The sequence below is a fragment of the Callospermophilus lateralis genome, chromosome 2 (assembly GCF_048772815.1).
Source record: "Callospermophilus lateralis isolate mCalLat2 chromosome 2, mCalLat2.hap1, whole genome shotgun sequence".
In the NCBI taxonomy this organism is placed as follows: domain Eukaryota; kingdom Metazoa; phylum Chordata; class Mammalia; order Rodentia; family Sciuridae; genus Callospermophilus; species Callospermophilus lateralis.
The window spans coordinates 201966948-201994379 of record NC_135306.1 but is presented as its reverse complement, the minus strand read 5'-3'; the positions used below and the strand labels follow the sequence as shown (position 1 = coordinate 201994379).

The 27432-nt window shown below is 41.5% G+C and overlaps 2 protein-coding genes across 2 annotated transcripts; one reads left to right on the top strand and one right to left on the bottom strand.

Annotated features, from left to right (window-relative positions):
* Window positions 1-1693: 1693 nt before the first annotated feature.
* On the bottom strand, window positions 1694-15465 carry Ttc9c (tetratricopeptide repeat domain 9C). Its single transcript, XM_076847372.1, has 3 exons — window positions 13251-15465; window positions 6215-6397; window positions 1694-3518 (listed from the first exon to the last, which is right to left on the bottom strand). Exons 1-3 carry the CDS (start codon window positions 13486-13488, stop codon window positions 3424-3426), a joined length of 516 nt encoding a protein of 171 aa, XP_076703487.1. The 5' UTR covers window positions 13489-15465; the 3' UTR covers window positions 1694-3423.
* On the top strand, window positions 14422-25638 carry Hnrnpul2 (heterogeneous nuclear ribonucleoprotein U like 2). Its single transcript, XM_076847371.1, has 14 exons — window positions 14422-15734; window positions 17819-17954; window positions 18249-18325; window positions 18519-18658; window positions 19046-19136; window positions 19235-19347; window positions 19547-19810; window positions 19948-20070; window positions 20675-20803; window positions 21352-21520; window positions 23633-23833; window positions 24891-24964; window positions 25223-25330; window positions 25446-25638. The coding sequence occupies exons 1-14, from the start codon at window positions 15197-15199 to the stop codon at window positions 25524-25526; spliced, it is 2244 nt and encodes a 747-aa protein (XP_076703486.1). The 5' UTR covers window positions 14422-15196; the 3' UTR covers window positions 25527-25638.
* Window positions 25639-27432: the final 1794 nt, after the last annotated feature.

Genomic DNA, 27432 nt, shown 5'->3' with positions numbered 1-27432 from the left:
AAATATCGTTGAACATAGTTAGCCAAGAACTGGAAATTGTTTTCTTGTTCTTTTGAGTGTTTGGTTTTGTTTCCTTGTCACCTTTGCTGTCTGTGTAGAAAGAATTTTGGTTGATTGTTTCAATGAAAGACACTGTGTTAAAGACTTGAAAATTCTGCCTACATATTGTAAATATGAACCGAGGTGTCCAAAGATGAGAAATTGAAAGGCAGAAAACAGTAAGTTTAATGATGGTGGAATTGTGGAGGGAGGTTGAGGGCCTGCTGAGGTTAGAAATAGTGGCTGCTTGGGATAGCTAAAGCAAGACATTCTGCATGAGAGGATATTACAGTTGATCTGGTCCCATTCCCTCACTTCAAAAGCATGGTAACAGCACCCTAGACAGGTTTTATTAGTAACCCAAAGTCATATAGGTTGCTATTGTCAGTGGAGGGAGCAAAGAAATGGGAATTTAGGGTGTTGATGTCAGATGGGGAAAAAGAACTCTAGAAATGTAGGAGAAAGGGTCTGCCAGGTGGTGGAAAAACTGATCAGTAGAACTGATTAGGTGTCTCCCTCAGGGACCTGAGTGCAAATAAAGCAGGGTGGGAGGGTAAGGTGAAAAAACAATAACAAAAAACCCTTTTATCTTTTGGGGTCCATATATCATAGTCTGCACTATAAATTCTTCCTAGCAAATTGTTTTGGAATTATAGTAAAGAGAGCTGAGCAGCAAAGACTGGGCCATAGAAAGCCCCTTCACTGCTTCTCAGGTACTTACAGGCTGAAGTAGGAGGATCCCAAGTTCAAGGCCAGCCTGGGTAACTTAGAGAGACCCCATCTCAAGATAAATAAGAAGGGTTGGGGAAGGAGCTCAATTGGTAGAGCACTTGTCTAGCTTATGCACAGCCCTGGGTTTATTGCCCAGTCCTGAAGAAAAACAAATGAAACTTATTCATAGGACAATATGGGAAGTGAAAGTTGATAAGGCTTAACATTTTCATTGCTAAGTGAATTCTAAAGCCAGTCAAGGTGGTACACATCTTTTAGTCCCAGCTACACAGGAAGCTGAAGCAGGAGGATCAATCAAGAGTTTCAGGCCAGTCTGGGTAACATAATGAGATCCTGTCTCTAAAAATATAAAATTTAAATAAAAATACATACTAAAAAATTTTTAGCAGTATTAGGAATCAAACCCAGGGTCTAGATTGTGCTAGGCACTCTATCACTGAGCTACACCAGTCCGTAAATAAAATAGTGACTACATGTTAGTACAGGTAGTACAGGGTTCAGGCAAACTGTGAAGGTGGTGGTTCTGAATTTGGGAAACAAAGTTTCTATAATTGTCTTACATGTGCCTAAGTATGACCCTTCATATCACCATGAATACTTTGTGTCCTCATTCGAAATCATTAAATCCTGTGGAAACAATTAAGGTTTGGTAAAGAGAGTGGCCTCCCCCTCCACAAACTTTTGAATACAGAGATTTAGGGACCCCGGGCCAATTCCATCAGGATGCAGGCTTGTCAGAACCCCTCAAGACCTGAATCAGACTGCATTCCTTTGTCAACTTTTCTGTTCATTAACATCTTCTTTGAGAGCAAGCCTCTGAAATAAAACCTGAAATGTAACCTAAGCGCTGTGCTCTCTCTTAATAGTGCTAAGAAGAAAATTAATGAAATAAATTTCTAAAATGCATTTTTAAATACCAGTTTTATTTTTTCCTCATTGATACAGAAAACAGCTTACTGTAACATTGTTTTTGAAAAAAATTTAAAATACCATAGAACATCATAAAGCAAAACCCCAAACAAACAAAACATGCAACCATGATAAAATTAAAAAAAAAAAAAAAATTAAAGCATAGTAAGGCATACTGTATTCATGGGGTCATGTCAATTGGTATAGGAACCACTGTAACCAGGTCTTCCAGTGGGGGGTGAAAGAGATTGGACTTAATTTCAACTCCAACAAGAACAAGTAGGGATTTATAATCAAGGAGAAGGGTAGGAATCAGTGGATGGAAAAATTACTACAGGAAACATCAAGGATAACCTGGCTAAACAGACTTGATAAGATTCACCATGACAAAATTTCACCAGTAACCCTATACTTTTTTTTTACTTCTGTCTTTGGACTCCATATGATTATTTGGTAGAAAAACTTTCTGCTGTAAGCTGATGGTCAAGTTATTTAAAGGTATAGAGAGGAACAAAAAAGAGGAGTTTAATGCATTGGGTTGTTGATAAGGGATGAGGGTGTTTAGTTTTTTCTTTTCTGAAATCTGTTTTGTTTTATGGTTCTATACTGGACAATGACACATGCATATTACTTCTCCTTACAAAGGTGGAGTGTGTGATGTATGATCTCACCTACTATTTAGTACCTACATCATTGCAGACATTATCCACAATGAGTAAATAGAATGACAAAGAAGCTCCTAGTTGATGGAGCATTCTAATGAGCCAGAATAGCATAGATCTGCAACCTGCACCACTGCCTAACAGCTTCCAGAGAGTTCCATCAGGTGCTTTCAAGACACCAAGCAATCACAGCTCTTCCTTATTGTTGCCCTCCTCCACAAGGACCTGTGCTCTTACAAAATACAAGGACAGGTAAAGAGGGTATTAAAGTTTTTATCCTGGTCTACATGGTATTGTTTCTAGAAGACTTGGTAATAATAGCCTAAGTTTTTTTTTTAGAGAAACAATCATACTATAGATGTGCACATATTAAAAACTAAAACATTTACTCAGGCATTTTTTTTTTTAATAAGAGATACAAGGGCTGAAGAGTTATTAAATAAATACTTAAATATATGACTCCAAAGCTTTTAAGAGTACAAGCAAAAGCAAGAACTAGAATTACCAGGGGAAAAAGACAAACTAGATATATTTTTGTGGTGGGGGGGGAAGAATCTGAATGTTCGTGAAATATGAAGAGAAAAAGGAATTAATTTAAATAAAAATGATTAATTTCAAATCTTTCGTTTAAATACATTTGGATCCAATTTATAATTGTCTAGTTCCACAAAAAATATATTTTCCTGTTTGGCTTTGGGTATCTAAGAAAACAAAGGAAGAAACTGCTTTCTGCTTATCCTTACCATTTCATTCTCTGTTAGCATTCTCCTCTGAATATGAATATACCTAGCAACATCTATCATTAAATCTATGCTAGAAATATAATTAATTCCACCTGTAGCTGATGAATGTTTTCTGGTTATTTTTCAAGGCAAACATTGCCAACAATAACATATATTGAAAGTCATGTAAATAAACAGATGGATAGAGAAAAAAAAAAAAGACACAGATGGTCTAAGTAATACAAAGTTTGTGCAGAATAGTAAACAAAACAGAAATCCACCTGGGTCAGAGGTATACAGTTAATTTCTCTTGCTCAGGCTCAGGTTTCCCCTTGGTGGAAGAACATCATTCTTCTTTTTTAACCAAACATGCCCAGGTACAGCTGCTTCTCTTTCCTATGGTAGCTGCTGAGTTCTGATTGTGTTAGCTGAAGGTACCTCCGGACATTGGCATCTTGGGAGATGATTGAGAAGGCAGTTAAGAGTTAGACCATAATTGCACTCTAGGGTGAGGGTTGTTAAAACACTCTCGTTCATTTTATCTCTCCAAAATCTAAATATATCACAATTATTCTATTCAATAGTAAATTTCATTGATTAATGCCACATTAATTCTTCAAAAATTAATGGGGCACTTTGGCACATGCCTGTAATCCCAACAACTCAGGAGTCTGAGGCAGGAGGACTACAAGTTCCAGGCCAGACTTAGGGAGACCTTGTCTCAAAATAAAATAAAAAGGGCTAGGAAAGTAGCTCAATAGTAGAGCACTTCCCTAGGATGCAAGAAGCCCTGGGTTCAAACCCCAGTACCCAACCCCACATGTAATCTGCTAGGGCTGGATTGGTTGATAATTTTATAATTTTGGTTGATAATTTCATAATTTGGTGAAATAGTTATTACCATCATAGCAGAGCTTCTAAAGATACTATTTGCATTGGTGGTAGCTAATCTATATAATTGAAAGTTAAGAAACATGAACTGATTATTTAAATTTTATATCTTTATTAATTCAGAGTGGGTTTGGCATGAATTTAAATTAGTGAGATTTGTCTAGGGACCCTCTCTTCACTCCAGAATGCACAAAAGGGAGACAACTTTCAGTAGTAAACCAACCAACACAGGAATGAGCGTGTCATGATCTTCAGCGTTCTTTTTGCCTTGAAAACAAAGTATTAAATCTCAAATTCTCTCAGTAGGCTGTCTCTTTTTCTAGGTCACGCCTGGAGTTAGCTGAGCTAAGGGACAGAATGATAGCTAAAGCACAAGCCAGTACCCAGCTGGAAAAGGGACAGAATGAGGATTATTAAGGTTATTCACTGGGATCCACAGTAACACTCAAAAAGGCTAGGGAACGAATGTTGAAGAATAGTGCTTCTCAAATCCCTCTTGCACATATCAGGGTGACTACAGAAAATGAAAATATACATTTCAAAAGCAAGAAGGGTCTGAAGTTTTCACTATAAAGAAATAATACAGTGAAAGAGTGCTTGCCTAGCACATGTGAGGCACTGGGTTCGATCCCCAGCACAACATAAAGATAAATAAAAATAAAGGCATCATGTTCATCTACAACTAAAAATATTTTTTAAAAAAGAAAATTAAACAATAAAAGGAAGAGAGATGTTCAACCTGATTTAAACACGACATAACTTATCAAAACATTACATGTTGCCAGGTGGTCCTCACCTTAATCAACTGATTTGGGAGGCTAAGGCAGGAGGATTCCAAGTTCGAGGCCAGCCTGGGCAATTTTGCAAGACCCTGAACAACTTAATGAGAGCTTGTATCAAAATTTAAAAAGGGGGCTAGGGCTGTAGCTCAGTAGTAGAGTGCTTCCCTCAAACCTGTGAGGCACTGGGTTCAATCCTCAGCACCACATAAAAAATAAATACATAAAGAAATATTGCATCCATTTACAACTAAAAAAATATTTAAAAAAATTTTTTTAAAGGATTAGGAGTTGGAATGCTGGCTCATGCCTATAATCCTAGTGACTTAGAATGATGAAAAAGGAAGATCTCAAGTTCAAGGCCAGTCTCAGAACTCAGGTTCTGTCTCAAAATAAAAAAAAAAATAAAAAGGGCTGGGGTAATAAGAGTTTTGTGGTAAAGTACCCCTGAAGTTAAATCCTGAATATTGAAAAAGAATAAAAAGATTGGAGATATTGGACTGACCAGATATGCAGGTCAGTGGTAAAGTGCCCCTAGGTTCAATCCCTAGTACCAAAAAAGAAAAAAAAATACATTTTTTAAAAATTTAATTTGTACATATGAGCGCTCACCTAGCAGGTGTGAGGCACTGGGTATGATTCTCAGTACCACATAAAAATAAAGGTATAGTGTTCATCCACAACTAAAATTTTTAAAAATAAAATAAAAAAATAAGGCTGGAGGTGTAGCTCATTGGTACAGTACATGCTTCACATGTGCAAAGTTCTGGGTTAAAATCTCAGTGCAAGCTGGGTACACTGCTGCACACCTGTAATCCCAGCAGCTTGGAAGTCTGAGACAGGAAGATCGTGAGTACAAAACCAGCCTCAGAAATTTAGTGAGGCCCTAAGCAACTCTGTGAGACGCTGTCTCTAAATAAAATGCAAAAAAGGGCTAGGGGGCTGGGACCGTAGCTCTATGGCAGAGGGCTTGCCTATCATGTGAGGCACTCATTTGATTCTCAGCACCATATAAAAAATAAAAATAGCCATATATCATAAGGATATATACAAAATTAATAAAGGGGCTGAGGCTGTAGCTCAGTGGTACAGGGCTTGCTTTGTATGTATAGATACTGGGTTCAATCCTCAGCACCACATAAAAACAAATACATAAAGAAAGATATTATAAATAACTAAATAAATAAATATTGCTTTTCTCTTGAAATAAGAACACAGGTGTGGAAGAAGTCTTTTCACTGTATACTTTGTGTGTGTGCTGGGGATTGAATTCAGGGCACTCAATCACTGAGTCATATCCCAAGTCCTATATTGTATTTTATTTGGATACAGGGTCTCACTAAGTTGCCAAGGCTGGTCTCAAACTTGTGATTCTTCTGCTTTGGCTACTGAGTTGCTGGGATTATACGCTTGTGCCACAGTGCCAGGCTAGCAGGACAACTTTATTTGTCCTCACCACTTCAATACCTTTCTCACTCACCTTTAGGCTGCCTATTAACAGCAGCCAGGAGGTAGTGCCGAGCCTGGTCATAGTCTTGCAGATGAAAGAAGGCTACCCCGGCCCGATACAAGGCCTTCGCATTATCAGGCTGTCGTTCCAGGACTTTCTGACTGTATTCTCTCACTCGCTCGTAGTTCACAGGCTCCATCTGAAGGAGACAGGCTAATGGGCCAAATAAAACGTGGAAAGAAGGAGGAAGAAAGCCTTATTATACTGATTCTACTCCAACTCAAGGCAGTATCCAACAAAAATGATCTCAATGTTCATTCATTCAACAAATATGCATGTCTCCCATTTGCCACAAACTCTTCCAGGCACTGTAGATACAGCAGGGAATAAAAGGTTTATATGCTTGCAATCTTTGAGATCTGCCAATTGCATTCTTATAGCTAGCACTGGGTTAGGCCCAGTTATAAAACCAGAAAGAATATTCTTTACAATTTTATTTAAAACACTTCTTCATTTTATCTGTTCTACCTATGATTGTGTCCTGAATCCTGTATTTCACCACAGTTCTAGTACTTCCATTTCATTAAAAACAGTGATTGTGGGCTGGGGCTGAGTGGTAGCAATCTTGCCTAGCATGCATGAGACCCTGGGTTGAATTCCCAGCACAAACAAACAAATAATAACTTAAAAAAAAAAAAAACAAAAACACTGTTTGTTATTAATTGTGAGGAAATAGCAAGCATTGTTCTTTGTGTTTGGTTTACTCTTATCTTCTTTAATCATCTCATCCACACTATTACTACTTAATGGATAAATAAATCAAGGCTCTTAGAATTTAAGCAACTTGTCCAAGATCTCACAGCTGCTAGGTGGAATGATTATGAAATTTGAATCAAATTCTAACTCCAAAATCAGCATCATTCTCACTGACAATGTATCCCTTCAGTATTGGACCATTTAATGGGACTTCAAAATATAAAATGCTTAGGAGGCAATATTCGTCTTTCTCTAATTTTTTTCCCCACTGACTGGGGATCAAACCCAGGGTTTTATGCATGTTAGGTAAGCAAGCACTCTACTACTGAACCACATCCCTAGCCGCCCCATCCCTACTGGGTGGGGATTGAACCCAGAAGCCTTATGCACATGAGACAAACACTCTACCAACTGAGCTACATCCTAGCCCCCCAGTTCCAGCCCCTTTCTGTAATGAAAAGAAGGAAGGGTGCACTGGCGCATGTCTGTAATCCCAGAAACCCTGAGGCTGATTGCCAAGTTGAAGATCAGCCTCAGCAACTAAGCAAGGTCCTCAGCAACTTAGCGAAACCCTGTCTCAAAGAATAAAAAGGGTTGGGAATGTGATTCAGTGGAAAAGCCCTCCTGGATTCAATCCCTGTTACCAAAATGGGAAGGGAAATATATTCCCCATTTCACAATTGTGGGAATTAAGTACACTATTACTAAATTGTGATGCAAAGATGGATCAAAATTCAAGGATGAGGAGGACATTAAAGGGCCTAGGCTTATGTATGTATCCCTCTACAACATCTCCACCAAGTGTTGTATGATTTATATGTACATATTCACTCAGCAGTCAACTAATCCATTACCCTAGCATCATTAATTCATTTGACAACTAGCAACTGAACATGACCATGTACTAGATACTGAACTAGGAGCAAAGATAAAAGAAACAAAGTAGACATCTTTGCTGGGAGCCATCAGCCAAGTAGGTATGACAAATTCCTTGCCAGCTTACTCCCATGCTGTCTAGTGGAAGGACTTCTGAAAGGTGACCTTGCTCAAGGACCAGGGCAGGATCCGTGTTTAGGGTGTTCCCCCTTTAGAATAGGGCAGTTTAGCATAATAGGAGAGTAGGGTGTTTCCCCTTTAGAATAGGGCGGTTTAGCATAATAGGAGATTAGGGTGTTCCTCCTTTAGAATAGGGCGTATCCTGCTGCTGAGTTCCTCTTGAGTGCTTAGGGTCAGACAGTATATTTGGGGAGACAGAAGCCCATGCGGAGTGGATTTGGGCAGAGAACATGGATTCCCCCAGAGCGTGTTTGTAGACGGCCGGTGTGAGTTCGGGAATAAAGAATTGCTGTTTGAATCTACAAGCTGTGTGGAGACTCGTGATTTGTGCCCAGCCAGAGACTGTGGCATCTGGTGGCTCGTACGCGGAACGCCTGAAGCTTGGGGGTAAGTGAAATTGCTCGCCCCTGAGGGAAGGTGAGAGAATGGGTGACCATTTCAAAAAACAATGTGTTCTCCTTCTGATTTATTTTGTTTTTATTTCAAGTTGCCTGTTCCTAGAACTTTCTCAGGCAAACTGGGGAAAATGGTTAACTCAAGGTTTGAAGTTGTTCACCTCCGAGGAAGAGAAATTGTTAGAAAAAAAAGGCACCCCAGTAAGACCAAGAACAGCTAGGGCATATGTTGATACAATACAAAAATGCAGCCCATGGCTTTTAAACGAGAAGTTATTAAATATATCAATGGGACCATCATGGTATCCTGTAAAAGGATTTTTCTTCAACAAGAAAGAGATGGCTAGTTCTGTTTACTACAATTGTCTAAGATCTTGTTTTTCACATATGTCTGATTAATTTTCAAAGCTAAAGTGTTAAAATATCAACCACTAAATATGAAATCAAGTACTCTTTACTTACTAAGTTCCATAAGGTAATATATTTAATCATTATGTGTGTTTTCATAAATTGGTAAATGGAAAAAAAGGTTTAATATTGCTTTGGTCTGTATCTTTGCTGAAACAAGTTTACTAAGTGTTAAGATTCTATCAGGTGTAATTTACATACAAAGAGTATAAGAAGTTTCAGTTGGGTTTCAATTACAGTATTATAGTACCATAAAAAACATGAAAGTATTTCATCTTATTAAAGTGGAGTAATTTGTCTAAATCAGAAATTTTTATAAGGGTTATTTCAGAATGTGAATTTATAAAAAGGGTTAATGGCTAAAAAAGAAATATTAAAAGATTGAAGATGTGAAAATATATTTTAATATGGAAGGTTAAAAAAAAAAGAAATGTTTCTAGATGAGATAATCTCTGTGTGGTAAAGTAAAAAGTTATAAAATGCCATTTAAAAAGATTTTGAGGAAACTAGACTTTAAAAGTTTGAGAAAGGAAGAAGAAAAAAAAGGTATTTGTACATGGCAGATTGAGACAAAGCTTCTTAATGGAGTAAAAAAGGCCTTTGGTTGAAGGGCAGCCATGTGAACTAACCTGAAAGCGATTTAAACAGAATCTAAGCCTCGTTTAAGAGTGAAGCAATAGGTGGTGAAAAAGTACATTTAAAAGTACAGTATAGATGATAATTAAAAGGCTTTAAAAGGTTAAATTGAAGGTGGTTAAGATGCCTTCATGACGGAGGAAAAAAAAAAACTAGAGGATAGAAATAAGATAGAAAATGCTTAAAAATATAAAGTAAAGGTATTTCAGATAGAAAATGCAAAAAGCTAAGACAACTATTAGATACAGACATTCAAGATAGAATTAAAACGTGCTTATTAAAACAAAAAGGGAATTGGAAAGGGGTATATATCCCCCAAAGATAAACTTAAAATAACCCTTTTTACTCTAAACTTTTTAAATTTGGATTCATCAGGACTTAGTGCTACAGAAAGACATATGTATCCAAAAAATGTACATAAGACTAAAGTACTTTGGAAAGATATTCTAACAGGACAATGAAAAGATCCTGACCCAGTGATTTTCTGGAGTCGGGGTTCTGTTTTTGTTTTTCCACAGGAGAACAGCAACCGATTTGGATTCCAGAAAGACTAAATAAAGCTTATGTGTTCTAGTCTAAAATTGGGAGGAATACAAAACACTTTTAAAATTTTATGAAAATAAAACTGTTGGGATAGACAGTGAATGAAGTTAGAATGCTGCTCAATTACCAAAGGCTTCTCTAAGAAAATGACATTCCAGGACTGGGGATATAGCTCAGTGGTAGAGCACTTGCCTAGCACATGCAAGGTTCTGATTTCAATCCCCAGTGCAACAAGAAAAAAAGAAAGTGACTTTGGAGCCAAGATCTGAATGACAGGAATCATTCAAAGGACAGGGTATTTTAGTCCTGTAGAGAGAGCCCACAAGTTTGAAAGGGGAAATTTGCTTTCAACTTTCAGTATACTGAGGAATCAGGTTGTGTTAAGTGCTATGGGCAAGAGTCAAAATATGGATTTTCTCCTAAATGTGATGAGATGCCAGTGGAGATTTTATTGACATCATCTGATTGCCTTATCTGTAAAATAAGGATAAGCATTAAGTACTTTGAAGAATTTTTGTAAATAAACTGCTCAAAATGTTATAGGAACTCAATAAATGAAAATTGTTAATTTTGTTTTGTTTTGTTTGTACCAGGGATTGAATCCAGGGGTGCTTAACCACCTAGCCACACCCTTGGCCTTTTTTTTATTTTTTGAAATAGGGTCTTTCAAAGTTGCTTAGGTCACCAAGTTGCTAAAGATGGCTTTGAACTTGCCAGCCTACCTCAACCTCTCAAGACAAACCAGGCCAATTCAATGCATCTTTATGGAACATCTACCAAGCATCCCCAGAGGCTTTAGAGATGCCTAAGTCACAGTCCCAAAAAAACCACCTAAAAGTCAAGGCAACATATATTTAATCAGAGAGATGAGAAATAAACAGAGTAACATATGATATATTCAATGGTGATGAATATTTACAAGTATCATATCTAAAATATCTTGTGTCTTTATTGTTTGATCAATTCACTAATATTTATACTCTATTCTTTAATATGTACAGTATTTAGGTCCAGAGGTATATCTCAGAGGTAAAGCACCTGCCTAGCATGTGCCAGCACCAAAAAAAAAAAAAAAAAAAAAAAAAAAAGTACAGAATTCTGTAATAACAATTTAAGTTCTGGACAGGTGCAGCAGCATGCACCTGTAATTCCAGCAACTGGGCAGGCTGAGGCAGGAGGATCACAAGTTCCAGGTCAGTCTAAGCAACTTGGGGAGATCCTGTCTCAAACTAAAAAAATAAAAGGGACTGGGAGTGTAGCTCAGTGATAAAGCACCCCTGGGTTCAATCTATGTATCAAAAAAGAAAAAGAATTTAAGCTCTGAAATTAAGACTGCTTGGGTTGAATTTCAGCCCCACCACACTGTTTCCTTAAACTTTCTCAAAGGATTGTTGTGACACATAAGTTAGTATATATAAACAGCTTAATTAGTATCTATCCATGTATTTAATAAATTCACCTTTACGAGACCTCCCTAACCATCCTTTTTAATTTTTTTTTTTAGTTGTAGTTGGAAAACAATACCTTTATTTTTTTATTTTTATGTGGTGCCGAGGATCGAACCCAGCGCCTCACACATGCTAAGCAAACTCTCTACTGCTGAGCCACAACCCCAGTCCCTCCTTAACCATCGTTTTAAAATTGAACACCTTGGGCTGGGGATGTGGCTCAAGCGGTGGTGGGCTCGCCTGGCATGCGTGCGGCCCGGGTTGATCCTCAGCCACCACATACAAACAAAGATGTTGTGTCCGCCGAAAACTAAAAAATAAATATTAAAAAATTCTCTCTCACTCTCTCTTAAAAAAATAAAAAATAAAAATAAATAAAATTGAACACCTCCATACCTGTGCATGAGTACAGGGATATCTCTCTCTTCCGTTTTTTTTCAGTACTGGGTATCAAACCTACATACTTGGCTGGGCGCAGTGACGTGCACCTGTAATCCCAGCAGCTCAGGAAACTGAGACAGGAGGATCAAGAGTTCAAAGCCAGCCTCAGCAACGGTGAGGCACTAAGTAACTCAGTGAGACCCTGTCTCTAATAAAATACAAAAATTGGGCTTGGAGTATGGGAGGATTAGACAAACTCTAGATAGAGCAAAGGAAAGGGAGGGGAAAGGAGGGAGCATGGGGGTAGGAAAGACGGTGTAATGAGATGGACATTAAGTACATGTATGAAGATAGGAATGGTGTGACTAATTTGTGTATAACCAAAGATATGATAAATTGTGCTCTATATTTATAATATGAATTATAATGCATTCTGCTGTCATATATAACTAATTAGAATTAAAAAAACTTGGGCTGGGGATGTGGCTCAGTGGTTGAGTGCCCCTAAATTCAATCCCTGGTACCCCACCCCCACCTCCACCCCCGCAAAAAAAAGAAAACTTAAGTACTCTATCACTGAGCTACACTCCCAGCCTGTGTATAAGGATCTTTATGTGTTTTATTACACTGCTAATCCTCAGCACCTTATAATTGTTGACTTAATTAAAACAAGCTACAGTAATTGCTATTATTGTTACTTGAATTTAAGAATAGCATTGGAACACACTTATTAAAAGAATTAGGTTTTCAACAATCCAATGCTAACTAGTATTGTTAATTAGATTTTTAAAAATCCCTTTTTTTATGGGGAAAGGTGTGGCCAAGTAATACAGCCTGTGCCCTGATTTCCATCTCCAGCACTGTGGAGGGGGAGGGTCACTCTTTAAACAACAATTAGGAAACATAAAAACTGCTCCTAATAATTCGTGTGGCCTGAACTTGGATTGTTCAATCATTTTTAATATATTAAAATAAGTTAATTAGTTCTATGATTATTTTGCTTGTCACAGAACAAACTTTAAAAGTCTTCTTTCTTAGTAAGTTAATCCTAGTCATACTATCACCTCTTCACTCAAGGCCATCCAAGACTAAAGATACTAGTTATCTAAAGAAACAATGCCAGTTTTTTATCTATACTGTGTAAAATGTTTTAAAACTATCAGCATCACTGTAGAGCCTCTAAGACTCACACCCCAGGCCAACTGAATAGGAATCTCTGAGGGTAGGGGTCAGGAAATTGTGTTTTAACAAAGTCCAAGTGAGGTTTGAGAAGCCCTGCTCTATAGTAACTCTGAGTGCTCTATAGATCGGAAATAAATTTCAATTCGCATCCGAATAACTGGAAGACAGTAGAAAAGATTGCTCAGGGATTCCCCGCCCCCAGGGTTCAGTTTTATGCTACTGCCTTGACGTTCTCTATCCACCCTTCAGCCTTGTTCTTACCAGCTAGATTGTTGTAGCAGTCTGTCTGGGTCGTGTGCAGGATATTTTCTTGTTCAGGTGTGAGAGCCGGGCCCTGAGGTCCTAGATTAGGTATCGGGGAGGGAAGACTTGGATCCAGGCCCCGCAGCTGAAGCAGAGCTCGATGGTACCTACTCACTGCATCACGGTACTTCCCTTCCCGATAGCGCTGGTTCCCTTCCTCCTTGTATAGCTGAGCCTCCTGCAGGCGTTTCTCCATAACTCTTGGTCGCCCACTGCTCTAGTGGAACTGGGAAGTGAAAGAGCACTGAAACTCTGGGCTTGGGATCAAAACAATTGATTTTGGTAGTCGACTTGATTACTCTTCTCCAGGAGAGACTCCGGGAGAGAAGCTTGGCTTGTTTCTAGCCACCCCCGACACCACTTCTCTGCAGTCTTTTTCAGTCTCCGGAAGTGCAGGAAATTAGTTAGGAAAAGAATGTGGGAATAATGAAGCCAAAGATTAAGTGTTTTCCTAACGAATCAACCCTGGAGAAAAGAGACTCCGCGAAAAACTAAAGGCCGTGCTAAGGAAATGCGGCAGGCGTGAGAACGCTGGCAGAATCGCTTCCCCCTTTCTTATGGACACACCCCCCCCCTGACCTGGAAGAAGAAGGGAGTAGGCGGTAACACTCGCTAAAACACAAGAGGGCTTTCCTCCATCCCGGCTCTTTATTTGTCCTATTCAACAGGCATTTGTCGATGTCTGTGCTGTGAGTTGAAGGTCCGAGGTGAATGACATCCGTGCTCCCTACTCTCAGGCGAGGCTGAGGAGGCCTCACAAGCGATCCAACTGCAAGGCACCATTCGCCCGGCCAGTTTATGGCGCCCTGCGGAGGCCAAGCCCGGAAGTCTCTTCCCGGGTCTCAGTTTAAGGGCGGGAGCACGGAGAGGAAAGAGTCTACCTTCCGGACAGTTTGGTAGCTAAAGGGTCGCACGCATTGCGCCACACCATCCAATCAGAAGCGGCTCCGGAAAAGTAATCCCGCAGAAACGACCCCGCCTACCTTAGCGGACCAACCCGAAGAAAAAAAGATCCCCCTGGTCTCTTCGCCAATTGGAAAAATCTGAACGATCACAGATGACCAATCAGAGCGGCAGACGACGATTCAAGCCGGCCAATGAGAGAGACATAAGGCGGGATCAGGGAGTCTGTTGCTAGGTAGAAGTTGAGACATTCACAGAAAAGGAAGACCAAGGAACAGTGTATTCTCTGGTTCTGGAGAGCCTTTTGCCTACTAGTCACTAAAACAACTGCTTTCATGCTGCAACAGCTTCCTTTACAGCTTCTAGTTACTGTCAAGACGCTGTTGCATATACAAGAATAGGGAAGACAAGCCGCCGAGCAAGCAGTCCGAAGACGCTGTGGCGACTGGAAGTGAACCCGGAGTACAAGTGGTGAGAGGGTTGGAGGGGCGCATGATAGGGGAGTTCCGGGCGGCTGCGCAAACCCCTGGCTGAAGTACGGAAAGACGAGCGCGCACACTCTTACTTCCTACGAGGCACTTGATCCGCAGCCAGCCTGGCCCTTCTCGGACCCTGCTGCGGCTGCGCGGTAAAACCATTGTCGCTGATTGGCCCGGGGAGCGAGAGGGGCGGGAGGAGGAGGAGGAGGAAGGGAACCCCGTCGTCCTCGGCGCGCGCCCGCCCGCGGTAGGGAAACTGAAGGACTGGAAAGGAAGCTGCTCCCAGTAGCGTTGTTTTGGGCTCCTTGAGGCAAAAGGGGGAGGGGAGGAAGAAGGCGACATAAACACTACGCAGTGGGGACTGCGCGGCCTCCGCCACTGCGTGCGTGCGTGCGCTCGCTCGCGCGGGCCCAGTGCTGGCGCGTGAGGCGGAGGCGGGCGGCGGCGGCGCCTGCGCGGTCGGGCTCGGTCGACGGTTCGCAGGGGAGGAGGCGGCGGGAGGCGGAGGAGGCGGTGGCGGCGATGGAGGTGAAGCGGCTGAAAGTGACCGAGCTGCGGTCTGAGCTGCAGCGGCGGGGCCTGGACTCGCGCGGCCTCAAGATGGATCTGGCGCAGCGGCTGCAGGAGGCGCTGGACGCCGAGATGCTCGAGGACGAGGCTGGCGGTGGCGGGGCCGGGCCCGGCGGGGCCTGCAAGGCGGAGCCTCGGCCTGTGGCCGCGCCGGGCGGCGGCCCGGGCGGAGACGAGGAGGAGGACGAAGAGGAGGAGGAGGAGGACGAGGAGGCGCTGCTTGAGGACGAGGACGAGGAACCACCCCCTGCTCAGGCCTCGGGCCAGGCCGCGCAGCCGCCGCCAGAGCCACCGGAGGCGGCAGCCATGGAGGCCGCGGCCGAGCCCGATGCTTCCGAGAAGCAGGCAGAGGCCACCGCCGGGTCAGGTGGCGTAAATGGTGGCGAAGAGCAGGGCACCGGCAAAGGGGAGGAAGACGAACCCGAGGAGCGGAGCGGGGATGAGACCCCAGGATCCGAGGCTCCGGGTGACAAAGCCGCAGAGGAACAGGGTGAGGAGCTAGCAGTGCCCGACTCCAACCTGCTGGGTGCACCCCTTATCCAGCATCTCGCCCCGCGTCGCGGGTTCGATCCCTTGTTCCCACTTACCTGAAAGTGCACGATTCCTGATGGGATAGTGGCCTTCATCCTCTGCCCACCTTTCTGAGTGGTATGGCCACTTCTGTGGCGCCACTCTTTGCAGGAGGTTAGGTTCCAGCCTAACTTGGTTCCTTAGTACTAATGGATGAAAGAGTTATTTTGCCTCAGAACTGCTTGAGAGCTACCTGTGGAGCAGTCTCTCTCAGTGTTCCTTACCTTTTTCATAGCCAAGGAATTGGTGATTACGGGGACCAATTGACTGACAGTTGCAGGCTTAGGCCTTTGACTGACTGTTGACTTTCTCACTGTAAAAATATTAAGCAATAGATTAAGTTATCAAAGTTTTCTTGTCAAAAACATATTGAGGGCTGAGGTTGTGGCTCAGTGGTACAGCACTTGCCTAGCATGTGTGAGGTACTGGGTTCAGTTGTCAGCGCTGCATATAATTAAAGTCCATTGACAACTAAGAAAATATTTTTTAAAAAAACATTGATATTGAGCCACGCAGAGAATCTGGAAATTTAACCTTGCTCCTTGCCTGAGCAGTAGGGGACAGCCTCTACTGTGAGCTTGTTGAGCTTAATAGTTAACTAGTGGAGAAAGTCTTAATCTGGTGCATTTGTAACAAGTAACTTGGCTAGGGCATTTATCTTGCCTGTATTAGGACTAAATTTTAATCATCTTACTGAGTCAGTGAATGGACATATTTGTAGATTTACTGTACAGTTGCATTAGACTTTTACATTTCAGGTTCCTGGCTTCCTGGATTGAAATGATTGAGGTTCTGGTTGGTCCTTTGAGTAACCTGGTGGAAGAGACTTTGTAGAGACTCCACAGAGAGTTAGTGACCTTTCTCCTTTTGAAGTGATTGGATGGATAGTTGATCCATAACAGTATCTATCAGGGAGGGAAGCTAGAGCTCCTTCCTTGTCTTACTGTAAATTGGGTTGCCTTAGTTTTTTTAATAATTTTTTTTTTTTTAGACTACTAGCAAGTTAATTGGAACCTATTTTACAACAGTCACACACACCTTGCAGATTTTGTCTGATGTCCTGGAACAAAAATCATATTATGTAACCTTTGACTTGTGTGTACTCAGATAGCACATAAAAAACATTGAAGGATAAAAGACTGCTTAAAAAAAAATTAAAAGCTTTCTTAGGTTAGAGATGTAGCTCAGTAGTAAAGGGCTTCCCTGGTATGGAGGAAGCTCTGGGTTTGATCCCCAGCATCACAAAATAAATAAAAACCTTCTTAGTGTTGCAAAATATAAAAGTCTAAGGAAAAACTGTCCCCCACCCTTTTGTAAAGAATGTTGCTAAATATATGGCAACACCTTTCTGCCCCAAATTACCTGCAGTAAAGATGGAGTATTATTTATGGGTATCTTATGACTTGATGGTTTGCTCTTGCAACTTTCGGTTTAAAAAAAAATTCCCTGATTAAGAATATAGCTATGTATCATGTACTTGAGTTTATTTGCTAAACCAGCCATGAGCAGCTATGCACTTTAATACAGGAAAAGCAGACTCTAAAATTTGAGCTATTTATATCATGAATCTGGGAAAATATTAAAAATACTAAGTTCCCACCTTGAAATCTGGTAAGAATTGAAATAAAATTAACCTGAAGGTTTGTCAAAGATCTAGGAGTGTGTGTGTGTGTGTGTGTGTGTGTGTGTGTGTGTGTGGTATTAACGGGGAAATCTGCAAGTTTGACCTGATTTAAGCAGATAAATTTAGAATGCAAAAATTGTCCAATTTTTATCTACCGCTTGACTGTAATTAGTCCATAATGTCCTCCCTCCCCTACCATAAAATTCCAGCCAATGACTAGAAAGATAATGTTTGGAAATAAAATGTTCTATGGATGCAGTGGGAATAACCTGACTATTTTGATTAGACAGATCCTCAGATCCCCTTTAGTTTCTATTGGTCTGAGCTTATTCTACACTCCAGTATGAAAACTGCTGATTTTCTTTCCCTCCTTTTTGTAGGAGATGATCAAGATAGTGAAAAGTCAAAACCAGCAGGCTCAGATGGTGAGCGGCGGGGGGTAAAGAGACAGCGGGATGAGAAGGATGAACATGGCCGAGCTTACTATGAATTCCGAGAGGAGGCTTACCACAGCCGGTGAGGGAAACAGTCCCTTTCCTTGAAGGGAGTGTCTACTCTAATTTTGGTATACCTGGTGTTGATTGGAGAGTCTGGAAGGAGGGGTGGAGTAAAAATGGAATAGGTTTTTGTAGGCATAAGTTTTTAGATTGAATCTAGAAGCTCCTATTGCCCTTTCTCATTTATTGAAAGAAGCTGTCTGCTGGGATTTGATATTCACTGAGAGTTTAAAATGGACATAATGTCCTGCAGACACCCCTCAAAGAACAGGACTTTGGTTACATTGTATTTGCTTTTCTCTCATGTATATAGCTCAAAGTCTCCACCACCTCCAGAAGAAGAGGCAAAAGATGAGGAAGAAGATCAAACTCTTGTGAACCTGGACACATGTATGTCTAAGGCAGATAGATTGGGGTTTTTAACTTATCTCCTAAAAATGATTCTGGGTATTAAAATTTCATGGCTAACAAATTCCAAGAGACTTTGTGTCCATTTGTAACAACTGGGCATATTTGTACACTTTTGGTGGATCTCATGTATTAACCATTATAGTAAACCAATTCCATCTTTCTTTCTTAATAGATACCTCGGATCTCCATTTTCAAGTAAGCAAAGACCGTTATGGAGGGCAGCCACTCTTCTCAGAGAAGTTCCCCACCCTTTGGTCTGGGGCAAGGAGTACTTATGGAGTAACAAAGGGAAAAGTCTGCTTTGAAGCCAAGGTACTAGCTCATGAAGATCATTCATTTATTAAACTGTCTAGTGTCAAATAGGTTGTCCTCCATGGTTTTGGTTTAAGATCAGTGAAAGTTATTCCAATATTCAATTTTAATAGTTGTCATTTTTTGTTTGTATAAAAATTGTCTTTTAAGGTGGGCCTGGTGGCACATATCTATAATCCCAGTGACTTGGGAGGCTGAGGCAGAAGGATCACAAGATCAGCCTCAGCAACTTATTGAGACCCTGTATCAAAAAGGAATGGGAATGTGGCTCAATGGTAGAGGGCCCTGGGTTCAGTTCCTAATACCACCAAAAGAGATGTGTATTTCTAACTCAGACTTTGCTCCTGAGTTAAGAGTATGTAAGAATTCCTTTTCTGACTTAACCAGGTAACCCAGAATCTCCCAATGAAAGAAGGCTGCACAGAGGTTTCTCTCCTTCGAGTTGGGTGGTCTGTTGATTTTTCCCGTCCACAACTCGGTAACATTATTTTGTAACTTCTTTGCTTGTGTTTGCTAACATATTGCTTAGTCTATGGGAACTTTGGGGATAGGTGACTGATTTGTTGACTGTTCTAGGTGAGGATGAATTCTCTTATGGTTTTGATGGACGGGGACTCAAGGCAGAGAATGGGCAGTTTGAGGAATTTGGCCAGACTTTTGGGGAGAATGATGTCATTGGCTGCTTTGCTGTAAGTATTCCTGAAGCTGTAGGTTGATAACATGGTGTGGATAAAGGGCCCTAGAAATTCAACTGTGCTTCCCATCAACTGTTACCTTTTATGCATTTGATGCATGTAACAGTTTGAGTGTCAAAAAAAATTAAAGGATAAAATTTAATCTACCTCAAACCTCGTTACCCATAAGTTCTCATGTCTTTTGACCTTATAGAATTTTGAAACTGAAGAAGTAGAACTTTCTTTCTCCAAGAATGGAGAAGACCTAGGTGTGGCATTCCGGATCAACAAGGAATCCCTGGCAGACCGGGCCCTTCTACCCCATGTCCTCTGCAAAAACTGTGTTGTAGAATTAAACTTCGGTCAGAAGGAGGAGCCCTTCTTCCCACCACCGGAAGATTATGTGTTTATCCATGCTGTGCCTGTTGAGGACCGAGTTCGCACTGCAGTCCCTCCCAAGACCATAGAAGAGTGTGAGGTATGACAAACACTATACACAAACTTTTAGGTCTGTAATGCTAGATCTTTTCTCTAAGCATTACCAAACTGATTTAGGGTAGATGTTCTTAAAAGTGGCCTACATTTCATTACATTCCTGGTTCTCTTTACTTGCAGGTGATTCTGATGGTGGGACTACCTGGATCTGGAAAGACCCAGTGGGCACTGAAATATGCAAAAGAAAATCCTGAGAAAAGATACAATGTCCTGGGAGCTGAGACTGTGCTTAATCAAATGAGGGTGAGTTTTGGGGGATTAATCAGATACATACTATACGCTTTGGGGGTGCCAATAAACTCCTATAACCTGTTGTCAGTGAAAAAGTTGGTCTTTGAAGTGTCTGAGAACAAGGGTCCAACAAACAGTATAAATTTTTCTGTGTATGGGTGGGTGGTGGGTTTTTTCATTTGTTTGTTCATTTGTTTTTAGTATTCAAGATTATACCCGGGAGCAGTTTACCACTGAACTAAATCCTTTCTCCCTACTCCCCCCCTTCCCCCCACCTTTTTTTTTTAATTTTATGTTTTGAGGCAGTCTTACTTTCTGAGATTGGCCTTGAACTTTTAATCCTACTGCCTCTGCCTTCTGAGGTGCTGGGATTATAGACATGCACTACTGCACTCAGCTATATATGTTTTAAATAAAAAAAAAATTTTTTTTCTCTGCTGTATTAATTTCTGAATACAGACAAAATCTTTAAAATATATCATCCAGGTGGACTGGAAATAGACAACATTCTTATAACTGAGAGAGAGGAATGAATCAAAGCAGTGGCAGTGGCTCTTGGGCTTTCACTTACTGCATAACTCCTTGCTTTCCTTTTCCCTTCCCTTATGTTTACCAGATGAAGGGGCTTGAGGAGCCAGAGATGGACCCTAAAAGCCGAGACCTTTTAGTTCAGCAAGCTTCCCAGTGCCTTAGTAAGCTGGTCCAGATTGCTTCCCGGACAAAAAGGAACTTTATTCTTGATCAGGTATTGTTCAAACATTCAGAAGAAACCTGATTTTTATAGAAGATGCAAGGATGAAAATTTGGCACCCAGTTAAGTTGATAAATCTGTTTGTAGTCAAAGTGGGGTGCATAAATAGACTGAATTAAGGGGCAGAATTAGGTTTACCTAATATGACCAACTGGTTGTGAGTTATGGTTTTAATGTTTATGGAACTTTATAGAGGTATCTCAAATTAGTATTTTTGTCTGAGAATATGTGGACTCATATAATAGAGGCAATGGAAGGAGAATTAGAGCTCTTATCACTTATTAGATTTGTGATCTTGGAGATGATACATCATGAAGTTTGTAATGATGTGAACAACCAATTAAAAAAAAAAAGATTTGTGATCTTGGACAAGTCTCTCAATCTTACCTGAACCTCAGTTTTCCTGATATATAAAACACAGTCACATAGAGTTTGAAAAATTAAAGGAGATCATGTATTACATGATTGAGACCTAATCTTATATGGTTGAAGTTGAGTGGTGGTTTTAATCCCTAAACATCTGTTATTCCTCCTGATCCTAGTGTAATGTATACAACTCTGGCCAGCGGCGGAAGCTACTGCTATTCAAGACCTTCTCCCGGAAAGTGGTGGTGGTTGTCCCTAATGAGGAAGATTGGAAGAAGAGGCTGGAATTGCGCAAGGAAGTGGAGGGAGATGATGTGCCTGAGTCTATAATGCTAGAGATGAAAGGTGGGCTAAAATTATAAGTTAGGAATCCTGACCCTGTTCAGCGCACACTGTATTGGGATCCTTTAGTACCAGGAGTGACTCTCCACATCTGAAGTATAAATCTAAAGTGCTACTTAATGGATGTAAGCACTTGAAATAAATGATTGAGGGGCTGGGGATGTGGCTCAAGCGGTAGCGCGCTCACCTGACATGCGTGCGGCCTGGGTTCGATCCTCAGCACCACATACGAACAAAGATGTTGTGTCTACCGAAAACTAAAAAATAAATATTAAAAAAAAAAAAAGAAAGAAAGAAATGATTGAGCAGAGTAAATGGAGAAGCAGTCACCCCTTGACTCATCCTGTGTAAGACCCAAAATAGGGAAAATGGTAATAGATAACAGGATAATTAAAACTCATGTAAAGACTGGGAATAGTAGTTGAGTGGTAGAATTCTCACCTAGTAAGGCCTTGGGTTTCATCCCAGCACTACAAAAAATAAAAGTAATAAATTAACACTTCCTTGAGATAGCTACTAATGGAATAAATATTTATGGCATGTCTCCTTTTTGTCCAGCACAGTTCTAAACATAAGGAAATAGCATAAAAACTCTCCCTTCATGGGATTTGTATTCCTTGGAAAGGGAGTAGAGTTCAGATTAAAATGTGGTGATGCGAGTATCTTGATTTCTGATACCTATAGGCTTACATTTTGTTGTTCTTTGCCCTTTTTTGGGGGGGGGGGGTGTGTGGGCAGGGCTTGTTTTTGTTTTGCTTTGTGATCCTGGGGATTGAAATCCACTAAATCCCAGCCCTTTTTATTTTTTATTTTGAGATAGTGTCTCACAAAATTGCAGAGGCTGGCCTCAAACATGACATTCTCCTGCCTCAGCCTCCTGAGTTGTTGGAATTACAGGTGAAGGCCACTGCACTCAACTGTTTTTTTGGCATTGAATGAAATCATTAATACATTACAATGCCTGAGAACAAAGTCCACACAAGGTAGCCTTAGCTATTTTGATTGACCCCCCTCTTCCTACTGTTTGCTTAGGATTGTGATTCCTCCCTTCCTTTTTTTTTTTTAAAAAAAATATATTTGTTTTAGTTGTAGTTGAGCACAATGCCTTTATTTATTCGTTTTTATGTGGTGCTGAGGATTGGACCCAGGGCATTGCATGTGCTAGGCGAGCGCTGTACCTCTGAGCCACAACCCCAGCCCTCCTTCCTGTCTTATTTGATGGCATCGCACCTACCCTGTCAACTGCTGGCCCTTTATATTCTGATAATCCCTAGCCATAGGGACTGGTTTACACATCTGTGGGCCAGGTCCTCTAAGTTTATATAGAATGAATTGTGCCAGTGCATGACTGATAGTCAGGCAATCAGGAATTTAGTTCATAAATTTAGTTATAACCACCTACCAGGTACCAGGATATGTATTAATCTGCTCAAGCAAAGAAACCACATCTGGTATAGCAGCTGCAATTGGACTCACCACCTGATTAAGCTTACAAATTAAAAAACAAAACAACAACAAAAAAAACCTGCCATTCTCTAAGACTCATCTCTCTAGTTTTATAAAACAGGGCTAACTGGGTTTTCTTTAAATCATGGGATTCCTGTTGAAATGAATTCTCCTCAGACTTAACCTACGAACTTACTGTCCAGAGACTGGCAAATATGTTTTCCAGTCTGGTACAGGTGGTAAATGAGAGCTTTTGTATTCTTGGTTTTCTGTGGTCCTTGTAGATTGAGATTCTTCTGGGCTTGAATTTCTTTTAAATTATATCTATTCAACACCAAAACTTTCTCAGTTACTTTTAGCTTCTGTACTTTTATCCTGATAATAAACTATAATCAGTTCACTACTGACTTGTTATGGATCACTTGAGAACTTGTAAATATACTGTCAGCAGATAACTCTTTGCCTGGGACTGATAGAATTTAGGGAAACTTAGGGAAGAGAAAGTGAATTTGATTATTTAAATTTGAGTCCGTATGATCCCAGTATATTTTTGTTCATTACTAAATGAGGCTTAGAAAGTCTTTTGCTTCCTGTAGTAAAATTTTCGTAATGAGTTCTTACCCGTCTATGCACTTTTCAGGCCCACAAGCTTCTCTCTTACTCTTATAGCCAACTTCTCTCTGCCTGAAAAATGCGATTATATGGATGAGGTGACATATGGGGAGCTGGAGAAGGAGGAAGCTCAGCCCATTGTCACCAAGTACAAGGAAGAGGCAAGAAAGCTGCTGCCCCCCTCCGAGAAGCGAACAAACCGTCGAAACAACCGGAACAAGCGTAACCGGCAGAACCGAAGCCGAGGCCAAGGATATGGTGAGTCCTGGAACCTGCCAGCCCCCAGCCTCAGTCTGTCCTTTGTGCTGAGTATAGCAAGACCCTCAGTGAAAAGCCAGGAAACCAAGACAAGTCCTTAACAATAAGGAAGTGCCTTCTTTATGGAGCTTACTTCTTGCTGTCATTTACCCCCCAGCTGTTTCTTATGCTTTTCCCATAATCCTTCAACAAAAAATCACTTTTCAACAAAAATGTTTCTTTGAAAAGTGCAGTGCCTTCTGGTCTGTCTAGTTTTCACATTAATGTGGGTTCTCCACTTCACTGTGTTGGTGTGTTAGGAGGAGGATTTGTGCAGTGAAATCTTGATTCTCAAGTTTTTTTGCTGTTTTGTCTTTTGGATTAACCCAGCTGTATAGATTAGAAAGTAAACGCATTATTTGTTAATTTGGGGGGGTTACAAAGCAAACTAGGCTATTAATGAAACTTCCCCACTGAATGTCTAGTTTAAATCTAAACCTCCAGTATACCTTCATTACTCTTTAAAAATGTGTGTGCATGCGTGTGTGTGTGTGTGTGTTAGCAGAAGTTAAGTTTTAAGTGTGTGTGTGTGTGTGTGTGTGTGTTTGTTAGCAGAAGTTTTAAGTTCCTGCTACATGCTGGACGCTAGGAATAATTTCCACCCTTAAGAAAAGGAGTATATTGAATAGACTTTGTTCCCTTTGTATAAAATGATGGATATGAGTTGTATGATATCTTGGGGCTTCCAGGGCTGAATCTGTGACTTTAAAATGGCAGTTTTTACTTGTGTTTCTAACTCTGCCATGTATACTTTTGCCATCTTAAATGTTTTGCAGGAATTGGGGAGCTTCAAAAACAAGGTGGCTTGGTTTTCTTATGTCTCTGATTCCTCTGCCCTCCCCCCCAGACTTTTTTTTAAAGATCCTGGCTGGTGCTTTAAGTAACATGTGTGAGCCTGGCCCAAGCAGGCTTCCTATTCTCCCAGAATTGCCTTTGGCTCCATTTTTTGATTTCCACTCAGACGTGGAGCCAGGACCCCACGCCAGCTGTCTGAGCGCGCTCTCCATTTCTCTTCCAGTGGGCGGGCAGCGCCGAGGCTACGACAACCGGGCCTACGGGCAGCAGTACTGGGGGCAGTCTGGAAACAGAGGGGTGAGTGCAGCTCTCCTTCTGCTCTTCCCTTTGGCCTGTGATAGCCATTCCTATTGGCTTGGGGGAGCAGAGGGGTTTGGGCTGTTTTCTCAGGGCTTAGGGTTTTGCCCTTTAATGTATTCATCTGGAAGAATTTATCCTGGGAAAAGTATTTGTGGTATTTATAATATCAAACTAAGACATGAGATGTTTAAGAGGGGGTAATGGTGGTCATGCTGCTGCTGAAAACTCATAAATCTATTCTTCCTCTCTTCTCAGGGTTACCGTAATTTCTATGATCGATACAGGGGAGACTATGATCGATTCTATGGGCGAGATTATGAGTACAACAGATACAGAGACTATTACAGACAATACAATCGGGATGTGAGTATCTTCCTGGGGTAGAGGGTGGTGGGGGCAGGACCAGAAGGATGAGTTTGTGCTTTCTCATCCTCAACCAGCTCTGGCTCCGAGTGATGGGGTTTCACCTCTCTTCTAGTGGCAGAATTACTACTACCACCACCCCCAGGACAGAGACCGATACTACAGGAACTACTACGGTTACCAAGGGTATCGGTGAAGCCCCTGATGTTGACGCCTGTCAGCCACGAAGCTGAATCTCTAGGGGTGCCAGGCACCCCCCAAAACACAACCAAGGAAAACAGGGGCTGTCGGGGTGGGGCTGAGCTGCCGGGGAGGGTGGTGGGGGGGAGGGTGCGCAAGCAGGGGTTGGGGGTGGGAGGTGGAAACAAACAACAAAACTGTACATTTTTTTTAAAGTTTGTTGAAAAGAATATTGTCTTATTCTATAAAACATTTCAAACCTAGTTAGATATTTGTAATCAAAAACATTTGCGCAGAAAGCAGCACTTAGAGCTGCCTGTTCTATACCCTGCAGTTGGACAGGAAAAGAACTAAAAATGTCACCCTTCTGACATTCTAAGGCAGCTGGACTGGCAGCCAAGAAAGGGACAGTGGTGTCGTGGTGTGGGGAGAAGGGGAACAGTGTGAGAGTACCTTCCATAGCAGGTAGGAGCAGGCAGGAGTGGGCCAGAGGGAGCGCTTGTGACCGGGGCAGTGAAAATAAACGATTGGCTCTTATCAATCACTTGCACCAACTAACCGTTTGTATTTTCTTTACCGACCTTTCCCTCTTGGGATATCTGGTCTGGTGGGCTGGGAGGCCACAGTATCCCAGTGTCCACTTTGCTGTGCCTTTGTCCTGCTTGGCTAAGGCACAGGGACTTCTAGTTGGGTGGTTCTATTATATAGGATTCCCAGGCCAAGGAGGCACGGGATCTGTTCTAGATTGCAGAGCAGAATAGCTTGTTCCCTATATGTACCCATTAATGAATTCCCATAAAGTTTTGGGGAGAGTGGGGTCACAGCCCTCAGCCTGAAGATTGTGATTTGCCAGTCTCTAGTCTCTGTCTTCCGAGGTTGAGAGAGGTAGGAGGTCTCTAAAATCATCTGTTACAGTGTCTGCCTCTTATAGTGTGAGAGAAGGAACGTTTCTCAGGGTTTCAGCTCACAGTAATGCAGGAGGACTCTGTTCACTGCAGCAGGATATGTATATAGGTGAATCCTGTGGTGTGGGCTCCCAGGCCCAGGTGCTGAGAATAGCAACTATTTTATACAGTATGGGGGGGGCTCTGCCCTGCTGGTCTTTTTGATACACAGGTAGAGAATGAATAGAAAAGGGGGGTGGGGGGTGGGAGGCAGCTCAGTGGGGCTGCTGAAACTTGGGCAGAGTGAGTGTGAATGTGTGTGCACATGTGTGTGTGAAAGGGAGCACCCTACTCAACTTCCTGAAACAGGATTCTTTCTGGGGTAGCTTTCCCTGTGTGTCCCCAGAGAGGCCTCTAGCCAGGAGACTTCAGTTGGGATCATTTAGTTTAACTTTATCAACACCTTCCCAGTTCTTGACAAAATAGCTGCAGGTTGCTGGGTTCAAGAATATGGGTGGGATATGGAAATGCTCTTTCAATTCAGCTTCAGTTTTAATTCATCTTCCTGCTCAGCATTGTGTCAGCCAAGAGCTTACTCAGCAAACACCATGTACTGCAGCACTCCCTAGTGAGAAAACCCTGGGTTGTGCTACTAGAAAATGCTTCACTTCCACTTCCTTACCTGGCAGTTCTCTTGTTTAAACTTTTGTGCTGAGATTTGATCTCTCTTCTCCCACTGTCCCTGCCAGGCAGAGCCCTTCTCTAGGTGTGCAGACCCTCATTCTGGCCTTCTAGTCCTCCCTGTCTGTCCCGACACATCCTTCTGCTTAAGCACCTCTGTACCCCAGACTGGAACGGGGGTCTGGTAGGAAATAAGTTTGCTTGCTCATAATGATGTCTTTTCTCTTGGCACCTGCTTCCTTGAGGTGCCATCAAATGGATTTGTATGTGGCGGTGGGTGAAGTGATTGCATGAACTTTTCTATAACCCACTTTTTATTATTAAGGACTTTTAAGAAAGCTTTGCTCATAGTATCGG